The sequence below is a fragment of the Pristiophorus japonicus genome, chromosome 16 (genome assembly GCF_044704955.1).
Source record: "Pristiophorus japonicus isolate sPriJap1 chromosome 16, sPriJap1.hap1, whole genome shotgun sequence".
In the NCBI taxonomy this organism is placed as follows: domain Eukaryota; kingdom Metazoa; phylum Chordata; class Chondrichthyes; family Pristiophoridae; genus Pristiophorus; species Pristiophorus japonicus.
The window spans coordinates 102,445,991-102,470,023 of NC_091992.1; the positions used below are offsets into that span (position 1 = coordinate 102,445,991).

Genomic DNA, 24,033 nt, shown 5'->3' on the forward strand with positions numbered 1-24,033 from the left:
ACAAAGGTAGTTTCCTAAATAACTATATAGGGATTTGTAATGGAAAGATTGACACAAAGATGTACAAAAACGTGACTAGAGGAAGTAAGGAAATGTGTGCAGATGAATAGCTCTCTACCCCAAACAACTTTAAAATTGATGTATAGACAGTTAGCACAGCAAGAGCTGTGACTAATACTCAAACTTTGCAAGAACCTTCAAAATGTATCTGGAAATTAACATCAAAAGAAATGGAGAGGTGAAAGTAAGCAAGATAAAAATGCACTTTCTGAAGTTTAAACACAACAGGCTTTAAAAAAAATCATTAATCTGCACTGTAACTGGTTGAAGCACAATCAAGGGTTAATTTTTATTCTTGCAGATCAGAAGTGACCTTCAGAAACATGACATTGATATCTATCCTCAAAGACAATTTGATGAAGACGCAGAGGATCGATTAATGAATGAAAAAATTAGAGTAAGTGGAATCTATTCCTTATATCCAAATTCATATAACCTGAAACTCCCTGATGGTGTGCTCGAGGTCAAACATTAATTCTTCTTTAATGTAAGTCTTCAGTTGGTAATACATTAATGAAGTCCAACCATTTTATTAAGTTAACACTCATCCCACATACACTTAGAACTTCTTAAAAATAGATGAACAAAAATAATAATTGGATGGTGATCGACTTCATTCATGGCCTTGTAACTGACATCAGTTTAGATACCATTGAACATTTATTTGTCTGAGGGCAACCATAATTGGTTTGATGCAATTTAACACTATGGGCCCGAACTTGGTGAAAGCTAAGGCCCACCCAAGTGCCGCCCAAAGGACCACCGAGAGGCCTGGTGGTACTTTGCCAGGAAGGTTCCTCTAAAAGATATACCAGTACCGCCCGGCGGCAAAAGACCAATTTAGGCCGTAAATCCAGACGGGAGCTCCTAATCGCGGCGGCAAATGCGATCCTTGCCCAAGTGCTGCCGAGAATTGAGTCGGACGGGGGGGGTGGGGGGAGAAACAGCTTAAAAAAAAAAAAAAAAAAATTTACGCACAAAAAACCCCCCACTGGAACACCTTCAGGGGACCCCATCCACATAAATCGCTGAAAAAAAAATAAAAGAAGTTCACTAACTTTTTTTTGCAGGTCTTCTTACTTACCGTTGGGGTTAGACCTGCCTTCATGCAGTGGTCCTTCCCCCTGCTGCCGCTAACTCCCGCCCGCACCAAAATGGCAGCTCGGCAGGCGGGAGGTTATTTAAACGCCTTGCGCGCTAGTGGCCGTCAACGGGCAGTTCCCAGTGGTCCTTCCCTCCCGCTGGCGGGAGCCTAGAGAAAACTGGCACCGAGGGGTGACCGCCCAAAAAAACTCAGCGGCAGCAGGGCGGTAAGGCCACCAAGTTCGGGCCCAATATCTATGATGTAATTGGGTCAGCCTTGAGACTCTTCGATTCTGATGGGCTGAAAATTGGTTCCAAATGCTGAACTTTTGGTATGCAAACAGAAATTGCAAAGAGATTAGGCTCCAGGTTTTTATATTTAAGAGAAATTTGAGTAAATATCTTGTTTCTCTATAGTCACTAGTGATAATTTGATCAAATTTTGTTATGGTTTGTTATTGTTTTGAGAAAGATGGCAATCATTCTTGGACCACATGAGCACTAAGTGAAGATCACAACCTTTTTAGGTCTCATTGGGGTATAGATTGGGATGCGTTGTTCTCGGGCATGAAATTTAGCAGTGGGCCGGCTAAGCCCAGGCATTCGGTCCATTGTTGAATTTGTCGGGCCCATTTTTCTAGGCTTCCCGGGCAGCAACCTTAAACAGGCATAATGTAACTGAGGGGCCTAATGCCAGTTGAAGGACTTCTTGCTGAAAACAGTTTTGGAAGAATCGAGCAAGCATTGGGCCTGACTTGCTCAGAATTCTTCAGTAGCCCCTGTCCGCACCAGATCAGCAGTAAAATCAGTGGGGAGAAGACCGAGGCTGACTATTCGTATAAAAATTGTCACTGGTAAGTTTAAAAAGGTAGCCACAATTAATGTCGAAGAGTAATGGAGACAAAAACAAACTCTTAAGCAGTCAGACCTTATGGGATCAGTTATGAGCTCAGTGAGAAGACTAAACATGCCATAATGTTGTAGATTTGTTTGGAAACAGACCATATTTAGAAAAAATAAAAAGCAAGCTTACATTTATCACCGGTTTCATATTTTACTTTCCTATTATTCAGGAAATGGTGCCTTTTGCAGTGGTTGGAAGTAACCTCGAGTACCAGGTAAATGGAAGGAGGATCCTTGGCCGAAAAACAAAGTGGGGAACTATTGAAGGTAGCTCAAAGGATAATTTTAACAATTAGACTCTAGTTACGGAATAGAATCATAAAATGTTACAGCACAGGAACTGCTCTTTAAAGCCAGCAAGTCAGTGTCTCTGCGTTTCTCCATATGAGGCATTTAATTTATTCCCACACTCCTGCTGTCTACCCATTTCCTTTAAAATTCTATTATTTTAAACAATTATCTTAGTTCCCTTTTAAAATAATTTATGGATTCTGCTTCAATTAATTTGTGGCAGCATATGCTAGATGCTAACCACTTTTTGGGAAAATACATTTCTTTCTACCATCCCTTACTTTTTATGATTAAATTACTATTTACCTTTTCATGGGCCTTTGTAATTTTGAAGACCCCTATCTGAACACAGTAATCATTTCCATTATTGTGGGCTGAAAAATATCTCGTATAAATGTCCGTTAGTGTAACCTAGTGGCCTGGTAACATCTTAGTGAATCTATGCTGTACCTTTTCTGTTGCTTTTATAACCTCTTTATAATGGGGTTCCCAAAATGGTACACAGCACTCCATCTGTGGCCTAACGCAAGGTTTTGCAACAAGTTTCACATTACCTACTTGCTTTTGTATTCTATTTCTCCAAGTACAAAATCAAGTATTGCATTTGATTTCCTGGCCCTGTCTTATTTTGCCGCAACCTTTAATGTCCTGTGTAGCTGCACACTCTGGTTTGTCTGCTCCAATTTAAATTTTACTGCTCAAGATATGTTTCATTTACTACTTCTTAATTCCAAAATGTATTACTTTATATTTTACCAATTGAGTTGGAAGTTTTTTTTTCTGGCTCTCATCACTGTTGTATAATTTTCCACCTCGTCAATATGCATATTGTAACCATGATACTACTGGGACTAATCTTTACGAATACAACAACTTGTATTTATATAGCGCCTTAAATGTAGTGAAACGTCCCAAGGCGCTTCACAGTAGTGCTATCAAACAAAATTTGACACCGTGCCGTGCCACATAAGGAGATATTAGGGCAAACTTGGTCAAAGAGGTAGTTTTTAAGGAGCATCTTAAAGGAGGAAGAGAGGGAATTCCAGAGCTTGGGGCCTCGGCAGCTGAAGGCACGGCAATTTGCAATTCACTGGGTATCTCGTCCTCACCACAAGTTGTCGGCTGACTTGCTCAATAATAGTGTGTGTCGTTCACACGCTGTTAATTTTTCAACAAATTCTGAGCTAATATTTTAAAGTAGGTTAATGAATTTGCTACCTTGTGAGCAATGTCCTGATTTATTCTCCATCAGTCCCCGATTGGCAATGCCTGTTTTTCTTTAAGTTTCTCTGTCTGTATATCCTTTATAATACTTTGCAACATCTCTTTTATGTGAGTTTTTCAGTGTCTATAATCTTACTCTTATTGTACACGCTTCGATCTATTACTGCTAACTCCACTTTACATTTCCAGCACTCTTAAAATTTCTCATCCCTTTCTATATCAGTTCAGATTAATCTTCTTCTGGTCGGATACTGGTGCAGTCATGAACATGTCAGATTGGAAATCCTCAACAGCTTTTCCATTGGGTTTTGTATTTTACTTTGCTTAATAGTCCCCTCTTCTTCTTGGGCAGTCCCTTGGAGTCGAGGATGACTTGCTTCCACACTAAAATGAGTCCCAAGGTGACTGTTGCCTGAAGTTTCAGGTCCCAAACTTCATTTTAAAGGGCGGAAGATGCCTTTGCATGAATTTTTTTAACGTGTGGTGGCCGTTGCACACCAGCGATCACACGGGCTTGATAGTTGCTTAATAGTGTAGCAATGGTGTATGTAAAATCCACTGATGTATAGAACCGCTTCAGATCTTACCTCTGTAGCCTGATCATCATTCTTTGCAATAAGGGCACTCATTCAAGGATTTAACACAAAAATAGTAATTAGCAGTTTTTAACTGTTTCATTCGTGCATAAGAAATAAGAGCAGAATCTTGTGTAAGCTATACACAAACCAATTTGAACCTTTCACAAGCAACGGTAATCCTTGACAGGTCCTTCACAAGCTGTACATATCTGCTCTCCACACTGAACCTGATGCACAAGCATTGTGTTACCATTGATGCTACATTTGCAACAGCACAGCTCGTAATCCTGCCTATAATGCTTCTGCTGAATTTTTTTTATTAGTGTCTTAATATTACAGAATTTTTAAAAATAACAAACCCCCTCCCTATTTTCCATGTTTATTGCTATTCCAACTCCAATCAGTGGTCTTAACAGTTTACTAAGATGTGATCTCTTTTTCCTTGAAGGATTTTTGTTCCAATAATTGATCAAATCTAATGGTCTCCATGTGTCTATTTTGCACTGTGGGCATGGCAAGTGCTCAATAGATGAGGTTTTTATATAGTCAAACTCACAGGGCCCAAGTTTCCACATGATTTGCGCCTGATTTTTAGGAGCAACTGGTGGAGAACGGACTATCTTAGAAATCGCAATTCTCCACATTTTTTTTTTCTGCAGTTCTAGTCAGTTAGAACAGTTCCACTTTGGAACAGAATTTTTTCTTCAAAAGGGGGCGTGTCCAGCCACTGACGCCTGATTTCAAAGTTTCCACAGTGAAAACGTACTCCAAACTAACTTAGAATGGAGCAAGTGAAGATTTTTGTAGAACTGAAAAAACCTTGTCTACACATTAAAAAATCAGGCGCAGGTTACAAATTAGGCGTCCAGAACGAGGTGGGGGGGGGAAGGGAAGTCATTAAATTCTATAATAAATCCTTATTTATACTTCTACAAATATTATACAAATAAATCCAACCTGAATAAACATTTATAAGCAAAGAAGAGATTAAATAAACCATCTTCCTACCTGTGTGAAAGTGCTTCAGACCGGAAGAATGCTGCAGGCGTTCGTTCCCGTGGGGCGGGGGGAGGAGAAAGCCGTTCGTTCCCGACGGCGGGAGGGGGAGGGAAACGGCTGCCTCAACTTTCTGAGGCTTCCTGCAGCCTTCTCAGTGCTGATGTGCTGATGGCAATGTGCTTTTATTAAAAAATGTTCAAAAATTAAACAGCTACAAAGAACTACAAAATCGGCGCGAGTGTAGGCTCCACCCCCCTGGGCGCCGCGCCAAACAGACAAGGAGCTGCAGGCGCTCCAGAATTGCGCGTTTTTTTTCCGGCGCCGTTTTAGGCGCAAAAAATGGGCGCCCAGCTCAGAGGAGCGCCCGTTTTTTATCGTGTAGAAACTTGGGGCCCATTGTCTTCACCGGTGATGTCTTCACCAGTGATTTCACCAACAAATGACCACTTAATGGCTCCAAATGCACACTTGTATTTATTATGTTTCAGTTTGATTCTGCTCGAAGTTTCAATTACTTTCTGCTATCTGCTATCCTTTTTTGACATACCCCACACCATTAAGTCATCCATTGATGTGCCATGTTGTTGATGTGCTTATATATCATATAGATTGTTTTGTAATATACTCAGAGAGTGGAAGCACTGCCAAAGGCATGCAGTAAAATATCTTTATTTTTGATACCCTTTTTGCCTTGAAGGTCATCATTTCAGATTTCTCATTTGACTGCTCCTTAATCCCTTTCCTAACTATTGCCTGAGTGGTTTCATCTACCTGCTGTACAAATCTTCTCGCTTCAATTTCTTGTGTTGCTCTCCTTCAGTCATGTTTATTCTAAAACCAGGTCTTGCTCCTGAGAATTATCTGGTATTCTACAAATGACACTTTTTATTAGTGATTCTGTTAATTCGCCAAATTCGCGATTTTTAAAATGGTTCCATATTGATTTTTTTTTTCTGTTTTCTGCAAACATATGACAAATGGACCGTTCAAATTTAATTTATAATTGCAGTATTTCTCAAGCATAGTCATTACGCCCAGTTCCAGATTCCCCCCTCTCGTAAAGTTACAAGTATTATTAATACTTGAGCTCATTCCCAAATAACATGTAGGAAAATAAATCCTTTACTCCCAGTTTTAAAACAAAATTTGCACAGAACGTACATCGAACCACCGTGTAATTTTTTTTTCCATTTTCCTGCAAGACTTCTGGTAATCTAAGGCAAGATGAAATTTGGATATTATCAGCCACTGTTTCTTTACTTGTTTCTTTTTTGCCACTCTGATCATAATCCATCATCGAACCAGAAAGGGGAAAACCACTTGATTTTACAAATTTCCACACAACTGCACTCCAAGTCACAGCCAGTTTATAAACTTCATTGTGCCGACCGACTGCTGTTTAGAGTCTGAACTTAACCAGTTGATTCATTGTAAAGTTGATGGGTGTTAACGACACTTTTAAGAACATAACATAAGAAATAGGAGCAGGAGCAGAAACAGGCCATTTGGCTCCTTGAGCCTGCTCTGCCATTCAATGAGATCATGGCTGATCTACCTCAACTCCACTTGCCTGCACTGTCTCCATATCCCTTGCTTCCCATAATATCTAAAAATCTATAGATCTCTGCCTTGAACATGCTCAACGACTGAGCTTCCACGGCCCTTTAGGGTAGAGAATTCCAAAGATTCACCACCCTCTGAGTGAAGAAATTTCTCTTCATCTCAGTCCTAAATGACCGACTTTTTATCCTGAGACTGTGACCCCTGGTTCTGGATTCCCCAGTCAGGGGAAACATCCTCCCTGCATCTACCCTGTCGAGCCCTGTAAGAATGTTATATGTTTCAATGAGATCACCTCTCATTCTTCTAAACTCTAGAGAATATAGGCGTTAAGGACATTTTTGTAAATTTTCCTACTCCAACTGGGCACCCATTGAAGTGCCTTATGGAAAGGTTCATTGTGCTTGGAGTATTACTATTTTGTGGTATGATGTTTCAATTTCCACCCAAGCACATGGGCATTGACAATCAAAAGCCAAGCACTCCTTGGGATGATAGAATTGTAAATCAAACCATTATGTCCTCATTAGCCTCCAATCAGGTGGTTCAAGGTGCCATTAGTGAAGGCCTAGAAAGAAAAGAAAGACAGACCTACATTTATATAGCACTTTTCATGGCCTCAGGATGTCCCAAAGCACATCACAGCCAATTTAGTACTTTTTTAATTCAAATGCAGTCACTGTTGAAAAAGCAGCAGCCAAATTGCGCACAGCAAGGTCCCACAAGCAGCAATGCGATAATGATCAGATGTTCTGTTTTTAGGTGTTGGTTGAGTGATAAATATTAACCAAGAAATTGCCCCCTACCCCACCGTCAAAGAGTAGTGTACATAGAAAGAAAAGAAAGAAAGACAGACGTGCATATTTATAGTACCTTTCCCGACCCCAGGACGTCAGACATCCATGCTATTCTTTGAAACTGTGCTATAGGATCTATTATGCCCATAGGAGAGGGCAGATGGAGCCACAGTTTAACATCTTCGGTCAGTACTCCCTCACTACTATTGAAGTGGCCACCTGGATTTTGTGGTCCAGGTCCCTGCAGTGGGACGTGAACCCACACAACCTTCTGACTCCGAGACGAGAATGCTACCCACTGGCTGATGTATGATATCCACTATGTGGCAGAACCTAATGATGTGTAAGAAAATATCTTGCAAATTAGGATGCTAGGCAGAAGCAGTGGAAGAGAGGATCAGAAAGTGAAAGGAGAAATGTAACAATATTGGTCGCACGTTTCATCAACATCCTTGTCCTGCGTAAGGCTTCAACACCATTGAAAATCAAGTTGATGTACAATATCAACACTTTGGACAGAAAGTATCTTAAATGCAAGCAGAATTGTGTGTAATGTGACCTCGGCCAGAATGATTTTAATTCTATAATTTTCTAAATGTAATGGGGGTACAGTTTCCACTTTGGGTGCAGTCGGCACTCCGGGCACAAGTTGCGCTCAGAATTGCGTTCGTTTTCTGAATTGAATTTTTTGCTCAAGTTCATTTACATATAGCGAACGTAATTCTTCCATGACCCAGCGCAATTGGGCAGCGTTTTGGAATGTAGATTTTTTTTTAAATTGCATTAAAAACATTCCTTGATGTATTTAGGGGGTAACTTGGTGCAGTTTTATTAATGCAGCTGAAAATGGGTTTATCTCACAAAATAAGCAGTGTCTGGTCCACCACCTGTGAGTAGCCTTATTTTAAATAACTAAAAATGACTTTTAAGACAAACTATATAGAATCATTTACTAGTTTCATGAGTGTATAGTAGTCAATTTCTCAGTAAATTAAGTATTTTTTATTTTTGAAAGGTGCCTTGTGCCAAAAAAAAGGTTTAAATTTAAGAGGCGGTCTGCCAACGGGCGCAATTAGCAGAAACTCGCCATGGCGATTAATTTGATCGGGGGCATGGTAAGTTTTGTGGGCGGGGCCAGCTTTCAGGAGCGATGTTTTTTTTAAAACCAGAGCAAAAGATCGTGAAAACTGGATTGGTGCTGGATGTAATTTGCGCTTGAAATTCCGCGATCTTTTGAGTTGGTTAGGTCGATTTGGGGCGAATTGCGCAACGTAACAGAAACTCCAGCTGAATGCCTATTCCTACGTTCGATCATTTAACATGGTTGACTGTAATAATTCTGAATACACTGCTGCGAATGATTCTCCCTTCACTTGCACATGGCAAAGAATTAGGTTAAACTCGAAAATGTAAATTTCTTTTGTTTAAACACTACAGATCAGATGAAAGCAAAATATTTTTTTCTGAGATTCTTTACATTTGCCGAGTGGCATCCCTGGACACCAAAAAGGGAACAGTGAATAATATTTGTAGGATGTCCTCCTGAACTGTTCTCCCAGTGGACAGAGAGACTAATGACCCGGTTCTTGGAAAAAAAATGTACAAAAGCCTATTTGTTAGCTGCTCTGCAGCATGAGCTGCGCATAATTGGGGCAAAGGAGCCCAAAGGCAGCTATCAGCACAGCTCGTGGCAAACCACATAGGAAAGTAATTTTACAGGGAACTCTTTCTCCCGTGTTATTAAAGAATCTAATTTATTCTATACAGTTACGTTCCTTGAATTCTTGATTTTTTTTCTCCCTGCATTGAAGATCAGAATACATTAAAGTTCCGTTGGGCCTTTCAAAACAATGTATGTCTGTTTTAGACTTAAATGTGCCTTCAAATTGTTGGTCAGTGTGTTGTTTGAGAACAGACAGACCAATGAGCAAGAGTAGGGGATTCTCGGTGATTCCTTGTACATGGTTATAATCTAGGCAGACACTGCAGTGCGTTACTCTCAGAAGAGATGTTAAATCAAAGGCCTCTCTTGTAGACGTAAAAGATCCCATGCACTTTTCAAGGAAGAGCAAGGAAAGTTCTTTTACCAAGATTTATCACTCAGCCAACACCACCGAAAAACTGATTATCTCGACTGTTCTCATTGCCGTTCATGGGACCTTGCTGTGCACAAAATGGCTGCCACGTCTCCTTACATTACAACAGTGACAGCACCTCATTGGCTGTGAAGTGTTTTGGGACATCCTGAGGTGCAAGTTCTACTTTTATCTTTTAATTATTTTGTAAGACACCTTTTTTCTTGTGTGGATAATGACCTGTCAAATAACTCATAACCATAATTATGTTGAACAGATGAAGCCAAGAATTTCTATACAATAAGATATATAATCTGATGCAAATTTTGCTTTACTGTGTGTCTGGAGATAGTGTAGTGTGATCTGACTAGAATCAGCTGTTCTCATTCCAGTTCTCAGACAATTATAAAGATGTTGCATTTTCTTCTGCCCTCTTGTGGTTACTTAATGAGTGTGTTTGTGTATATGCCTATAATTGAGGTAATAATTTATTGAACAGGTCATTAACTTTTGTTCTAACTTTTCACTGGATAACAACAACAACAACCAACTAATATTTATATACAGGCAACTCTCGATTATCCGGGTCCCTTGGGGATTGGGCTATGCCGGGTAAATGATTTCTCCGTTAGAACAAGTTGACATAAAGTTAAAACTGCAAATGAATAAATACTGAGCAATCAGCTACAAACAGTAATAAGGCCGTTAAGTATGGACATTACCAGCATGCATGCAGGTGGCCTCGAGGAGGAGATTGTTTAGCTCCGGGGTTCCGGAGTGCGCTATCTTCCCGGGCTGAAAGGACTCCGAACGCACCAGCCCGATGCCTTCCTGTGCCAAAAAGACTCAATGCACTGGCCCGATGCCTTCCCAGGTTGAAAGGACTCTGAACGCACCGGCCCGACGCCTTCCCCGGCCAAAAGGACTCCGACGGCCGCGAGAGACAGCGGCTACAGCAGTGCGCGCGCACACGGAATTTTAAATGCCGTTTCCCGTTGTATCCGTGTGCGGATAATCAAGAGTTGCCTGTAGTAGCTTTAAGATAAATTATAAAGGTGTAATCAGAGGAAAATGGATACCGAGCCAAAGAAGGAGATATATGGAGAAGGGACCAAAATCTCAGTCAAAGGGTTACGGAATAAACATTCAGCTTGGAAATTGCACCACAGCCAGTAACAGGCACCGGTGCTTTTACACAAACAGCTGTGCATCTGGTGTCTGATATCTTTTACTCCTTCCCCCACCCTCGAGACAAGCAAAGCAAAAATTAAAATTGTAACCAGCTAAGAGTTTTGACGAGAAATGAGTATGACCGCCAAAGAATGGTCTAAGATACAAACATGGCATTGCTGTAAAATGTGTATTTCTTGCAGTTGAAATCTGCTTTTCTCAGTCCTGCCTGTTCCCGGTAAATGAAGTACTACATTTACAGTTCCAAAACTTTTTATCAGTGGTTAAGAGTAATTTTGCTATCTCGCTGTAGTTATGCAACAAAAAAAGGAGAGAAGGATGAGATAGACACTTAACAAATTAGATTAGACTCCTGACCAGTTAACCTCAATGTCCAATATTTTTTGGCTCCAGAAAAGGAAGGGCTTCCCATTGTGTAGGTCATATTTGAAGCCTGCATTCCTGGAGTTTGGGTGTGAGCACAAATGGAAATAGAAACATTATAACGACTATTTGCATTGAATACCCTGCACACTATGGGCCCAAGTTTCCACATGATTCGCGCCTGGTGGAGAACGGACTATTTTAGAAATCGCAATTCTCCACATTTTTTTTTTCTGCAGTTCTAGTCAGGTAGAACAGTTCTAGTTTAGAACAGAATTTTTTCTTCAAAAGGGGGCGTGTCCGGCCACTGATGCCTGATTTGAAAGTTTCCACAGTGAAAATGTACTCCAAACTAAAGTAGAATGGAGCCAGTGAAGATTTTTGTAGAACTGAAAAAACCTGTTCTACACATTAAAAAATCAGGCACAGGTTACAAATTAGGCGTCCAGAACGAGGTGGGGGGGAGGGGGGTGGGGGGGAAGGGAACTCATTAAATTCGGCAATAAATCCTTATTTATACTTCTACAAATATTATACAAATAAATCCAACCTGAATAAACATTTATAAGCCAAGAAAAGATTAAATAAACCATCTTCCTACCTGTGTGAAAGTGCTTCAGGCAGGGAGAATTCTGCAGCCGTTAGGGAGGGAGGGAGGGAGAGAGAGAGAGAGAGAGAGAGAGAGAGAAAGGAGGGGGGGGTGTCGGGGAACAGGAGCGAGTGTTGGGTCGGGGGGGGGGGGAGAGCGGGCCTCGGGTCGGGGGGGGCGGGGAGAGCGGGCCTCGGGGCGGGGGTCGTGGGGGGAGTGGGTGTCGGGTCTTGTCGGGGGCGGGGAGCAGGAGCTGGCCGTGGGAGGAGCCTCATTCACGCAGCCCCAGTGAGGCCATTCAGCCAGGGCTAGGGGCTGCGTGCTTCGGGCCCCTCCCACACAGTTCGGCGCCTGGAGCTTACTGCACTTGCGTGCCGACTGTAGCGCGCATGTGCAGAGGTCCCGGCACTGTTTTCAGCACCGGGACCTGGCTCCGCCTCCCCCCACAGCTCGTGCTGGCTGCGCCGAGTGCCACAGGACCTGTAAGTAGGTGGAGAATACCGAGGATTTTTTTAGGCGCCGTTTTGGGGGCGCCCTTTTTTTTCTTGTGGAAACTTGGGCCCTATGACTCTATCTCAATAATGTAGACAAGTTATAACAGTGGCACACACTGGATGCTCTGATTTCCCTACTCGTGTATTTTCTGCCTACTCAGAGGATGGATCTTGTATCTTTCGGTAGGTGAGTGTTGCAGCTCCAATGTGAGGCCACAATACATGTTGATTTTTGAACATTGTGGTGATGTCCACTCCTAGACTGGAGTAGAGGCAATGTTACACTGCCAGGCCATCACCACCACCTTAGAGAGATTTCAGTGGAATTAAAGCATTCAGTATTTGTATACTGGGAGTTTGTATTGGATTCTCATTGTTACAAGCATGATTGCAGCATGAAAATCCAAATGTATAAATAATAAAAATAACATGATGAATGCAAATTGAAGCCTCGCCTTCCACTGCTATTCTGTTGCTTTGAACATTAAAATAGATCATGTAGGATAAGAAGTGTTAAAATGAATCACAACAAAGTCTACATCAACTTATTTTTTTAATGTCTCTTACAGTGGAAAATATGTCTCACTGCGAATTTGCCTATTTGCGTGATCTGCTGATAAGGTTAGTTGGGAAGTGGGTGATCTGCATGGAAACCGATTCTGTACTCCTATTTTGCCTTTGTAATTGTAGTTGATATACCATGCACATTTTATTTTAAGCTATTCAGTGGCAGTGATTGTAGGTTTATTTTCAGTAAGATGTTTCACCACAAAAGCATCAATATACAACGTTATCCATGAATTGCAGTATTGAATGTCATTTTGAAATAATGGGCCAGTTTCTGCTGTAACAGGGGATCTAATGGTATCTGTTATTAGTTAGATGTGCCTCTGCACCCTCAGCTCAAAAAAAAAAATGTGCTCACAAAGTTGCGAGAAGTGCGAGCTGATAACGGTGCAGCAAGGTGGGTCAGGGCGTCTGGGACCTGAGTGAACAGGACAACCCACAGGGCATCTCCTTAACCAATCAGATTGAAGGATTGTGAAATAAACAGTGGAGACTGAGAAGGTAATGTAAATTAAAGTGGGTGAATTCAATGTCAAATCAGGTACAGAAAGAAAAAGAGGGCAAGAAAGCTTGGATTAAGAGAGAGCAAAAAGAGACAAAGGAAAAGTAAGAAAAAATAATTTAAAATGGCATTTTTTTTAAATTCTCCCCAAAAATTCAAAACCTGAAGAAAAAAGGCTTCACAGTTGTAATAATTTTCAGTGCCAGAGAGGTTAATTAACAATTATCGCATCGCTAAAAACATACTTGCGCTATTAATTACCAGCCCTAAATATATTGCGCAGGTTTGGTTCGTATCTACTGCGCAAATGATATCCAATGGTGAACCGAACAGCAAAATTCTGTTTTCGTGAAGCTAATGACGGAGCGGCGCAACACGGACACAAACTTTTGGATATTCACATTTAACCGCACATCTGCTCCTCACCTGAAGTTACCGTACCATTTACGCATGAATGGCAGCAAGCGCCAGTAGCCTCAGTTATTTTGAAATGGTATGAGACGTGAATTGGCTAGAGTACACTGATACTTAAAGGGTTGACGGTGGATAGGCAATGGCAAACATTTAAAGATCACATGGATGAACTTCAGCAATTGTACATCCCTGTCTGGAGTAATAATAAAACGGGGAAGGTGGATCAACCGTGGCTAACAAGGGAAATTAAGGATAGTGTTAAATCCAAGGAAGAGGTGTATAAATTGGCCAGAAAAAGCAGCAAACCTGAGGACTGGGAGAAATTTAGACTTCAGCAGAGGAGGTCGAAGGGTTTAATTAGGGGGAAAGTGGAGTACGCGAAGAAGCTTGCCGGGAACACACAAACTGACTACAAGAAGAGAAAAAGATTAGTGAAGACAAACGTAGGTCCCTTGCAGTCGGATACAGGAACAAAAAAATGGCAGACCAATCGAACAAATACTTCAGTTCTGCCTTCACGAAGGAAGACACAAATAACCTTCCGAAAGTACTAGGGGACCGAGGGTCTAGTGAGAAGGAGGAACTGAAGGATATCCTTATTAGGCGGGAAATTGTGTTAGGGAAATTGATGGGATTGAAGGCCGATAAATCCCCGGGGCCTGAAAGTCTGCATCCCAGAGTACTTAAGGAAGTGGCCCTAGAAATAGTGGATGCATTGGTGATCATTTTCCAATAGTCTATCGACCTGGATCAGTTCCTATGGACTGGAGGGTAGCTTAATGTAACACCACTTTTTAAAAGGGGGGAGAGAGGGAAAGCGGGTAATTATAGACTGGTTAGCCTGATATCAGTGGTAGGCAAAATGTTGGAATCAATTATTAAGGATGAAATAGCAGTGCATTTGGAAAGCAGCGACAGGATCGGTCCAAGTCAGCAAATCTTCTGGAATTTTTTGAGGATGTAACTAGTAGAGTGGACAAGGGAGAACCAGTGGATGTGGTATATTTGGACTTTCAAAAGGCTTTTGACAAGATCCCACACAAGAGATTGGTGTGCAAAATCAAAGCACATGGTGTTGGGGGTAATATACTGACGTGGATAGAGAGCTGGTTGGCAGAGAGTCAGGATAAACAGGTCCTTTTCAGAATGGCAGGCAGTGACTAGTGGAGTGCCGCAGGATTCAGTGCTGGGACCCCAGCTCTTTACAATATACATCAATGATTTGGATGAAGGAATTGAATGTAATATCTCCAAGTTTGCAGATGACATTAAACTGGGTGGCGGTGTGAGCTGTGAGGGAGACGCTAAGAGGCTGCAGGGTGACTTAAACAGGTTAGGTGAGTGGGCAAATGCGTGGCAGATGCAGTATCATGTGGATAAATGTGAGGTTATCGACTTTGGGGGCAAAAACGCAGAGACAGAATATTATCTGAATGGTGGCAGATTAGGAAAAGGGGAGGTGCAACGAGACCTGGGTGTCATGGTTCATCAGTCATTGAAAGTTGGCATGCAGGTGCAGCAGGCGGTAAAGAAAGCAAATGTTATGTTGGCCTTCATAGCTAGGGGATTTGAGTATAGGAGCAGGGAGGTCTTACTGCAGTTGTACAGGGCCTTGGTGAAACCTCACCTGGAATATTGTGTTCAATTTTGGTCTCCCAATCTGAGGAAGAATGTTCTTGCTATTGAGGGAGTGCAGCGAAGGTTCACCAGACTGATTCCCGGGGTGGCCGGACTGACATATGAGGAGAGACTGGATCAGCTGGGCCTTTATACATTGGAGTTTAGAAGGATGAGAGGAGATCTCTTAGAAACATACAAGATTCTGATGGGACGAGACTGGTTAGATGTGGGTAGATTGTTCCCGATGTTGGGGAAGTCCAGAACCAGGGACACAGTCTTAGGATACGGGGTAGGCCACTTAGGACTGAGATGAGGAGAAACGTCTTCACTCAGAGTTGTTAACCTGTGGAATTCCCTGCTGCAGAGAGTTGTAGATGCCAGTTCATTGGATATATTCAAGAGGGAGTTAGATATCACCCTTATGACTAAAGGGATCAAGGAATATGGAGAGAAAGCAGGAAAGGGGTACTGAGGGAATGATCAGCCATGATCTTATCGAATGGTGGTGCAGGCTCGAAGGGCCGAATGGTCGACTCCTGCACCTATTTTCTATGTTTATGTTTCTATGAAAGCAAATTCTGGCCCAGTGTATTACTATGATGGCAAATGGAACAGTTTAAAATGTTTCACATTCTGATCATGACACTGTACTCCATATCCCTCAGGACTCACATGCAGAATCTCAAAGATGTAACCAGCACCATTCACTATGAAGCATACAGAGTTCAGCGGCTGAGTGAGGGAAATGGGTTTTCCAATGGACGGGCAGAAAAGGATTTGAACAGCAACATGTAAAATGTATACAGCTTTTCCTTCAGGCAGCTGAATTTATTTGACCAGCTAATAATTTAGGTATAAAGTATGTGGTAGTGTATCGGCACTGCTTGTCTTAAGATAATTTATTCCACACTATGCTGTTCTGTTCACAAACAAATGACTATCACACATCACAAAACTAAGTGGTGTACACTTGCCATATTTTTCTCTTGTTTTGCTTCATAGATTACCTTTTAGACTTGCATGAGACCAAAGGGGTTGTTAAGAAACGTTTTGCAGAAAACCACAAAATTGAATTTTGTGGATGAGGTTTTTTTTGTAATAAAACTAAAATTGTTCAGGGAGAAACTTAAAGCAAAATTGTGTCAATTTGTGAACGGAATGCTTTTTGTGTCACTTTGTGAACAGAATGCTTTGGTGGATTAAAAATTGCTTTTAATACTATTGCAGTGCTAAAGCTAAATAATGTTCGACAGGAGAAAAAAAGAATGTAATTGGCTTAATTATTACTGCTCTATTTATTTCCAATATATTACTAGCATGTTTCAGTATATCAAAACACGGCCAACTGACATGTATTCCAGATAATCCCAAAGCTATCTTGTTCCTTGACCGCTTTAATTGGAGAAGTGAAAGAAAACACATAATGGAAACATTTACATTTGTGAAATAAGGTGATGGCTGTTGTAAAAAGACACGCTCTTTAGTGTTGTAAACAATGTTAAACGGTGGATAGAAAGAGTGCTTCTTTGCCAAAATATGTAATTCTCTCTGAAAGATATAAAGTTAGTTTTCATTAAAATGAGGCACTTCTTGGACCTTCATCCATCTAAACAAAGTGTAAAAGGACTGTCACAATAGTTACTCAGTATTTTGAAAATGTAATTATATTGAAAATTAAAGCTTATCTTTTGTCTTTCATTGTATGACCTTTTATGTGCATTTTTTGGGGTTTACATTCATTGTCAAATTAGACTTTTTGTATAAAATAAAAATGTGTTTGATATATATTTCCTAAAATAAACATCGCAAATTTAATGTTTTCAACTGCCTTTTGTTATTTGACTCTGTCTGCTCATCATTTATGTGTTGGTGTTTAATGCAGTCATATTAAAGAAATACTTCAGTAGGAAAAGAAAATTCAAGTTGGTTGAAACAGTTTCTCATTCTCGGCATTGATTGCCTAGCCTTGGTTGTCCTGTGATGGTTGGCTGCCTTCTTGAACTGCTGCAGTCCATGTGGATTTGATGCAACAAAATGGTTTGCTAGGCCACTTCAGAGGGCAGTTAAAAGTTGATGTGGGACTGGAGTTATGTGTGTATATAAAGGCCAGATCCGGTAAGGACAGCAGGTTTCCTTCCCTAAAGGGACAAACATTAGTGAACCACTTGGGTTTTTGCAACAATCTGATGGCTTCATGGTCACTTTTATTTTTATTTGCTAGCTTTTTTTTCATAGAAAATAGAAACATAGAAAATAGGTGCAGGAGTAGGCCATTCAGCCCTTCTAGCCTGCAGCGCCATTCAATGAGTTCATGGCTGAACATGCAACTTCAGTACCCCCATTTCCAGATTCTTTTTAACTGAATTAAAATTCTCAAACCGCCATGGTCACATTTGAACTTGCGTTCTCCACTAACCTAACCATTGCACTGCTGCACCTTGAAAATGGAAAGGAATTGGCATCAAGGAAAATTCTGAAAAATGTTTGTATTTAGTGAAAGTTTTTAAACCGATATTACAACTCAAGCTGGTGTTTAGCCTATTTGGATATAGCAAGAATGCTGTGATTTAAAGTGAGGCAAATAATTGAGAGCCAGGGCAAAAAGGAAAGATGATAGCCAAGTGTTGCAAAGAATAAGTTTAGAATTCAACTCCTGTCAGAATGATCATTGGTTTAACTGGCACTTGTCTCATCAAAAGCAATTGGAAAGGATTCAGCGCGTCTCTTCCAACAGTTAGAAATCTGCAGCACTAGGCTGGAGCAAATTGGGAGTCCGAGATAAGGAGACTCTGTGTTCAACACTCAGAGATGGGATAATGAGAGTTAAAAGCTGGAATTCAATGCATCAGTTTTTTTTATTAACTACAAGAATGAAGCTTGAGCAACAGAAAATCCCTAGTTGGAAATGTTACCTTAAATTCATAGACATTTGTTTATATATTCAGAATAGCTTGTGTGGCTGTTTCCCTGTGCTTCTGCACTTAGTATTATGCAGTGGATAATTACTAAGATATTGGTGAAAGGCTAATAAAGTGAAGACATGAAACCCGACCTGAAGTTACACAGCACTTTGTGACATAGTTTCATATGTGTGGTTTCTCCCCTTGTGCAAATAAACCATGCATACATGAATGTACTCAGATAAACTGTAAGTGACCAGGTTGTAAACTTGAGATGTAGTCTACTCAGAGTGGAGATACTCCTGCTATTCTCAAGATGGTCTACAAACACATTTAATTTTAGTTTCACATCACAAATGTGGAAAGAAAATATTAAAGTTTCCACTGTTCCTGGATCACCCATCCAAGGAAAGCCAGATTCTCTCAACCTTCCGAAGTCCCATTTATCTCTTCTGGATTAAATGGAAAAGCTCCCTGATTTTTTTTTTGGAGTATTTTGGAAGTAAAAATGTATTTTAAAATGGTAAATATTGCAAATTATCCAGATGATCTCAAACTTCTGGTGTTCAGCGTGCTGGAAGTTTATTTTTTTTATATGGCTGTTTTCATTCACTATCAAAACATGGTTAGTTGCAATCAGTACCTAGAAAAAAAGGAGCTTCCTATTCCATAGAACGATACTGCACAGGAGGTGGTCAATTGTTCCATCGTGCCTGTACCGGCTTTTTGAAAGAGCCATACAATTAGTCTCTCTTCCCTGCACTTTCCCCATAGCCCTGCAATTTTTTCCCCCTTCAAGGAGAATTCTGTTAGTAGATGTAGACTAATACCACTAGTGTCTGGTGAGCAAAATAGTTCTATTTAGTGATTGTTTGACCTTGTTCAAAGGCTATTACTGATTTGCAAAATTGTTAATGGTACTCGTGGATCAGTTGGTTTAGTTTTGGTTTGGAGCCATTTTAATCACTTTCTCCTGCAAGGCCTGCTTTGTTTTCTCTCTGGCTTATACAGTGTAATTCATTTTTGATTTTCAACTATTGTGGTCTTTGTGTTTGGCCACTCGTTATTCCTACAACCAGTATCTGGCAGTTTAAAACAGGAAGGACAGACACATATTGACCTGTTTGTGAAGTTGTAAATGTACATTATTTAAATTGCATTCGCAGCCTTCTCAAACTTGCTGTGATTATGGATATAGAAGAAAAACTTGGCAATCTGAGCAGCTGTTCCTATAAGGACATGAACAAAACAAAATAATTCTAGTCTTCATTGGCTAATTCTACCACTCGTTTTTTAAAAACTGAAGCTGTTAGCCAAATATATATATTTTTTTAATCATGCAATGCTATAGTGAAAATATGGGCCCAGAATTTGCGGTCAGCGGTGAAGTGACGGCACTTGTTGCTGCCCACAAAGATCAATGATCTCTGTGGTGTGGACTTCACCTTTCCCAACATTAATTTGATTCTGGCGCCAAGTCCAGCAACTGTAATGCCATCAAGCTGGCTAAGCAGCCAATCACTGAAGAATTCTCACAGAAAGCAAACCAGAAAGTAAAATGCACGGAAGTAAAATTCACTTCACCATTTTACAGAGTGAAATAAAGATTGGGACATCGACATTGAATTAAGGTAGAAGTGGAAATATAAAGTTTAAAAAAATAAATGATAATACCATGGTATTAAGGAAGTAAACATCAAAATCAATTTATAATAAATGAAAGCAGATTGGAATCAATATTTTGCATCTCCAATGTGATCTGAATTACACGTTTGCTTTATGCAGTATATCCTTGAACTTTATCATCATCATAGGCAGTCCCTCGGGATCGAGGAAGACTTACTTCCACTCTTAACATGAGTTCTTAGGTGACTGTACAGTCCAATACAGTCTCTGTCACAGGTGGAGCAGATAGTCGTTGAGGGAAGGGGTGGGTGGGACTGATTTGCCGCACGCTCTTTCCGCTGCCCGCGCTTGATTTCTGCATGCTCTCGGCGACGAGACTCGAGGTGCTCAGCGCCCTCCCGGATGCACTTCCCCTACTTAGAACGGTCTTTGGCCAGGGTCTCCCAAGTTGCACTTTATCAGGGAGGCTTTGTGGGTGTCCTTGTAACGTTTCCTCTGCCCACCTGTGGCTCATTTGCCGTGAAGGAATTCCTAGTAGACCGCTTGCTTTGGGAGTCTCTTGTCTGGCATGCGAACTATGTGGCCTGCCCAGCGGAGCTGATCAAGTGTGATCAGTGCTTCGATGCTGAGGATGTTGGCCTGGTCTAGGAAGCTAATGTTGGTGCGTCTGTCCTCCTCGGGGATTTGGAGGATCTTGCGGAGACACCGTTGGTATTTCTCCAACGACTTGAGGTGTCTACTGTACATGGTTCATGTTTCTGAGCCATACAGGAGGGCGGGTATTACTACAACCCTGTAGACCATGAGCTTGGTGGCAGTTTTGAGGGCCTGGTCTTCAGCCGCCTGAGGAAAAAGAGTGTTTGAAGGCCGCACTGGAGGCGGTGTTGGATCTCGTCGTCAATGCCTGCTCTTGTTGATAGGAGGCTCCCGAGATATGGGAAGTGGTCCACGTTGCATGGGCCTTACGCTAAACATCAGCAAGACAAAGGTCCTCTACCAGCCTGTCATTACCGCACAGCACTGCCCCCTAGTCATCAAGATCCACGGCATGGCCCTGGACAACGTGGACCACTTCCCATATCTCGGGAGCCTCCTTGAACTTTAATAGCCCTCTTGAATGCTATTTAACTCTTTTAATCGATGACCGAGTGGATTGGGGGCATCCTGACACACATAAAGTTACACTTGTTGTGGGCGAGTAAGCAATTTTTTTGCATCAATGCTCAACATCATTCAAAAAATTTTTTGAATACATCATTAGAAGAGATTTAACTCTTAAATGTGAAGGTATTTTTGAAGATATAAAATAGATATATTAATTGGTTTATTGAAATGTAAACTTAGAATTTCCACTATTTATAGAATTTGAAATATGCCCTTTTAGATTACATTATCAAAATAATACATCAATATATTTAAATTATGAAGATGAGGGATATAAATATTGGAAATATAATCTCTACTTTTAGCAGTATCGGCATTAAGATTTGAGTATGAGTAAAGATGTCTTACTGCAATTATAAAGCCCTGGTAAGAACACATCTGCAATATTGTGTACAGTTTTGGTCTCATTATCTAAGGAATTATATACTTACTATAGAGGGGAGTGCATTGAAGGTTCATCAGACTGATTCCTGGGATGGGGGGATTGTCCCATGAGGAGAGATTGAGTAGACTAGGCCCATATTCTTCAGAGTTTAGAAGAATGGGAAGTGATCTCATTGAAACATACACAATTCTTAAGGAGCTTCACAGGGTAGATGCAGGGAGGATGTTTCCCCAGGCTGGGGAGTCTAGAACCAGGGGTCACAGTCTCCGAATAAGGGGTCAGCCATTTAGGACGGAGATGAGGAGAAATTTCTTCATTCAGAGGGGGGTGAATCTTTGAAATTCTCTACCCCAGAGGGCGGTGGAGACTCAGTCGTTGAGTACATTGAAGACAGAGATCGATAGAATTTGGGATATTAAGGGAATCATCATCATAGGTAGTCCCTCGGAATCGAGAAAGACTTGCTTCCACTCTAAATGCGAGTCCTTAGGTGACTGAACAGTCCAATACGAGAACCACAGTCCCTGTCACAGATAATCGTTGAGGAAAAGGGTGAGTGGGACTTGTTTGCCGTAGGCTCCTTCCGCTGCCTGTGCTTGATTTTGGTGATGAGACTCGAGGTGCTCAGCGCCCTCCCGGATGCACTTCCTCCACTTAGGGTGGTCTTTGGCCAGGGACTCCCAGGTGTCGGTGGGGACACCGAAGCGAATCCAGGGATATGAGAATAGAAGAGGAAAGTGGAGTTGAGGTAGATCAGCCATGATATTGAATGGCCTACTCCTGCTCCTATTTCTTATGTTCTTGTATACAACAGCCAGGTGCAGAGCAAAGCATCTCTTTGTTTTACCTCAACAACGTGTCTGTTTATTTTCAGAAAATCACCCCCTCCTCTATTCTTTGCCACTTCCCTCAACAGGCAACTTCATGGTGACTCAAAGAAGTTTACAAGGTGATTTATTATTTTTTTACTAGCAACAGCATGATCTTATTGTAATAACCACTTTCATTATAATTGAGTTTGAATTTAGCCCCAAACTGATGGGATTTAAATCTCCTCTCTAACTATCATGAACCCAAAATTCATCGACATAGCGCCCGCTTACAGGTACATAACGCCGACATACCACTCGGTGGAAGTTTCATGACTGACAGACCGCCGGGTGGAATGCACACCACCTGCCCATGTAGACTTGCCCACATACCGTCCAAAACTGCAAGTTTCATGACATACCGCCGGAACTGCCGACCATCCTGGGAGAAGGTGCTTTTAAAGGGATCTTAAATGGGTAGTATGGACACGGACCAGTCGGGTTTGTTTGATATTACACAGATCTTTACAGTTCTCCACAGTTTGATGTATTTTTAAATGGATGGGAGTATTTTCTAGTGTTGGATATAATATAAATGGTCTAATAAAGCCTTATTTACGCCATTATTAATTAACTATAAAAAAACATTTGTTTTGGTGTCTCTTCCCCTTCTCCCTCCGCACCCCCAGTCTCCTCCTCCCCCCCCCCCCGCACCGCAAGTCTCTCTCTTCCCCCCCCCACCGCTAGTCTCTCTCTTCCCCCCCCCACCATCGACAGTCTCTCTCTTCCCTCCCCCCCACCGCCAGTCTCTCTCTCCTTCCCCCCCCCCCCGCCAGTGTGTCTCTTCCCCCCCCCCCCCACCCGCAGTGTCTCTCTCTCTCTCTCTCTCTCTCTTCCCCCCACCCCCAGTCTCTTCCCCCCTCCCCCCTACCGTCAGTCTCTCTCTTCCCCACCCCCAGTCTCTCTCTCTCTCTCTCTCTCTCTCCACCCACCCCCAGTCTCTCTCTCTCTCTCTCTCTCTCTCGCTCACCCCTCACCCGTCTCTCGCTCACCCCTCACCCGTCTCTCTCTCTCTCTCTATCTCTCGCTCACCCCTCAACTGTCTCTCTCTCTCTCTCGCTCACCCCTCACCCGTCTCTCTCTCGCTCACCCCTCACCCGTCTCTCTCTCGCTCTCTCTCTCGCTCACCCGTCTCTCTCTCTCTCTCGCTCACCCCTCACCCGTCTCTCTCTCTCGCTCACCCCTCACCCGTCTCTCTCTCTCGCTCACCCCTCACCCGTCTCTCTCTCTCGCTCACCCCTCACCCGTCTCTCTCTCTCGCTCACCCCTCACCCGTCTCTCTCTCTCGCTCACCCCTCACCCGTCTCTCTCTCGCTCACCCCTCACCCGTCTCTCTCTCTCGCTCACCCCTCACCCGTCTCTCTCTCTCTCTCTCTCTCTCGCTCACCCCTCACCCGTCTCTCTCTCTCTCTCTCTCGCTCACCCCTCACCCGTCTCTCTCTCTCTCGCTCACCCCTCACCCGTCTCTCTCTCTCTCGCTCACCCCTCACCCGTCTCTCTCGCTCATCCCTCACCCGTCTCTCTCTCTCACCCCTCCCCCGTCTCGCGCTCGCTCGCTCACCCTCCCCCGTCTCGCGCTCGCTCGCTCACCCCTCCCCCGTCTCGCGCTCGCTCGCTCACCCCTCCCCCGTCTCGCGCTCGCTCGCTCACCCCTCCCCCGTCTCGCGCTCGCTCGCTCACCCCTCCCCCGTCTCGCGCTCGCTCGCTCACCCCTCCCCCGTCTCGCGCTCGCTCGCTCACCCCTCCCCCGTCTCGCGCTCGCTCGCTCACCCCTCCCCC

The 24,033-nt window shown here is 42.4% G+C and overlaps 1 protein-coding gene across 3 annotated transcripts in view; it reads left to right on the forward strand.

Annotated features, from left to right (window-relative positions):
- The window catches only part of LOC139226687 (septin-9-like), a 291,693-nt gene extending 274,632 nt beyond the window's left edge, over positions 1-17,061 (forward strand). For all 3 annotated transcript variants that reach the window (XM_070857620.1, XM_070857622.1, XM_070857621.1), the window contains 4 exons: positions 362-457; positions 2,217-2,313; positions 12,777-12,828; positions 15,976-17,061. In XM_070857620.1, coding sequence (XP_070713721.1) covers positions 362-457; positions 2,217-2,313; positions 12,777-12,828; positions 15,976-16,105 — 375 coding nt within the window. In that variant the 3' untranslated portion in view covers positions 16,106-17,061. The remainder of the gene's footprint in view (positions 1-361; positions 458-2,216; positions 2,314-12,776; positions 12,829-15,975) is intronic.
- Positions 17,062-24,033: the final 6,972 nt, after the last annotated feature.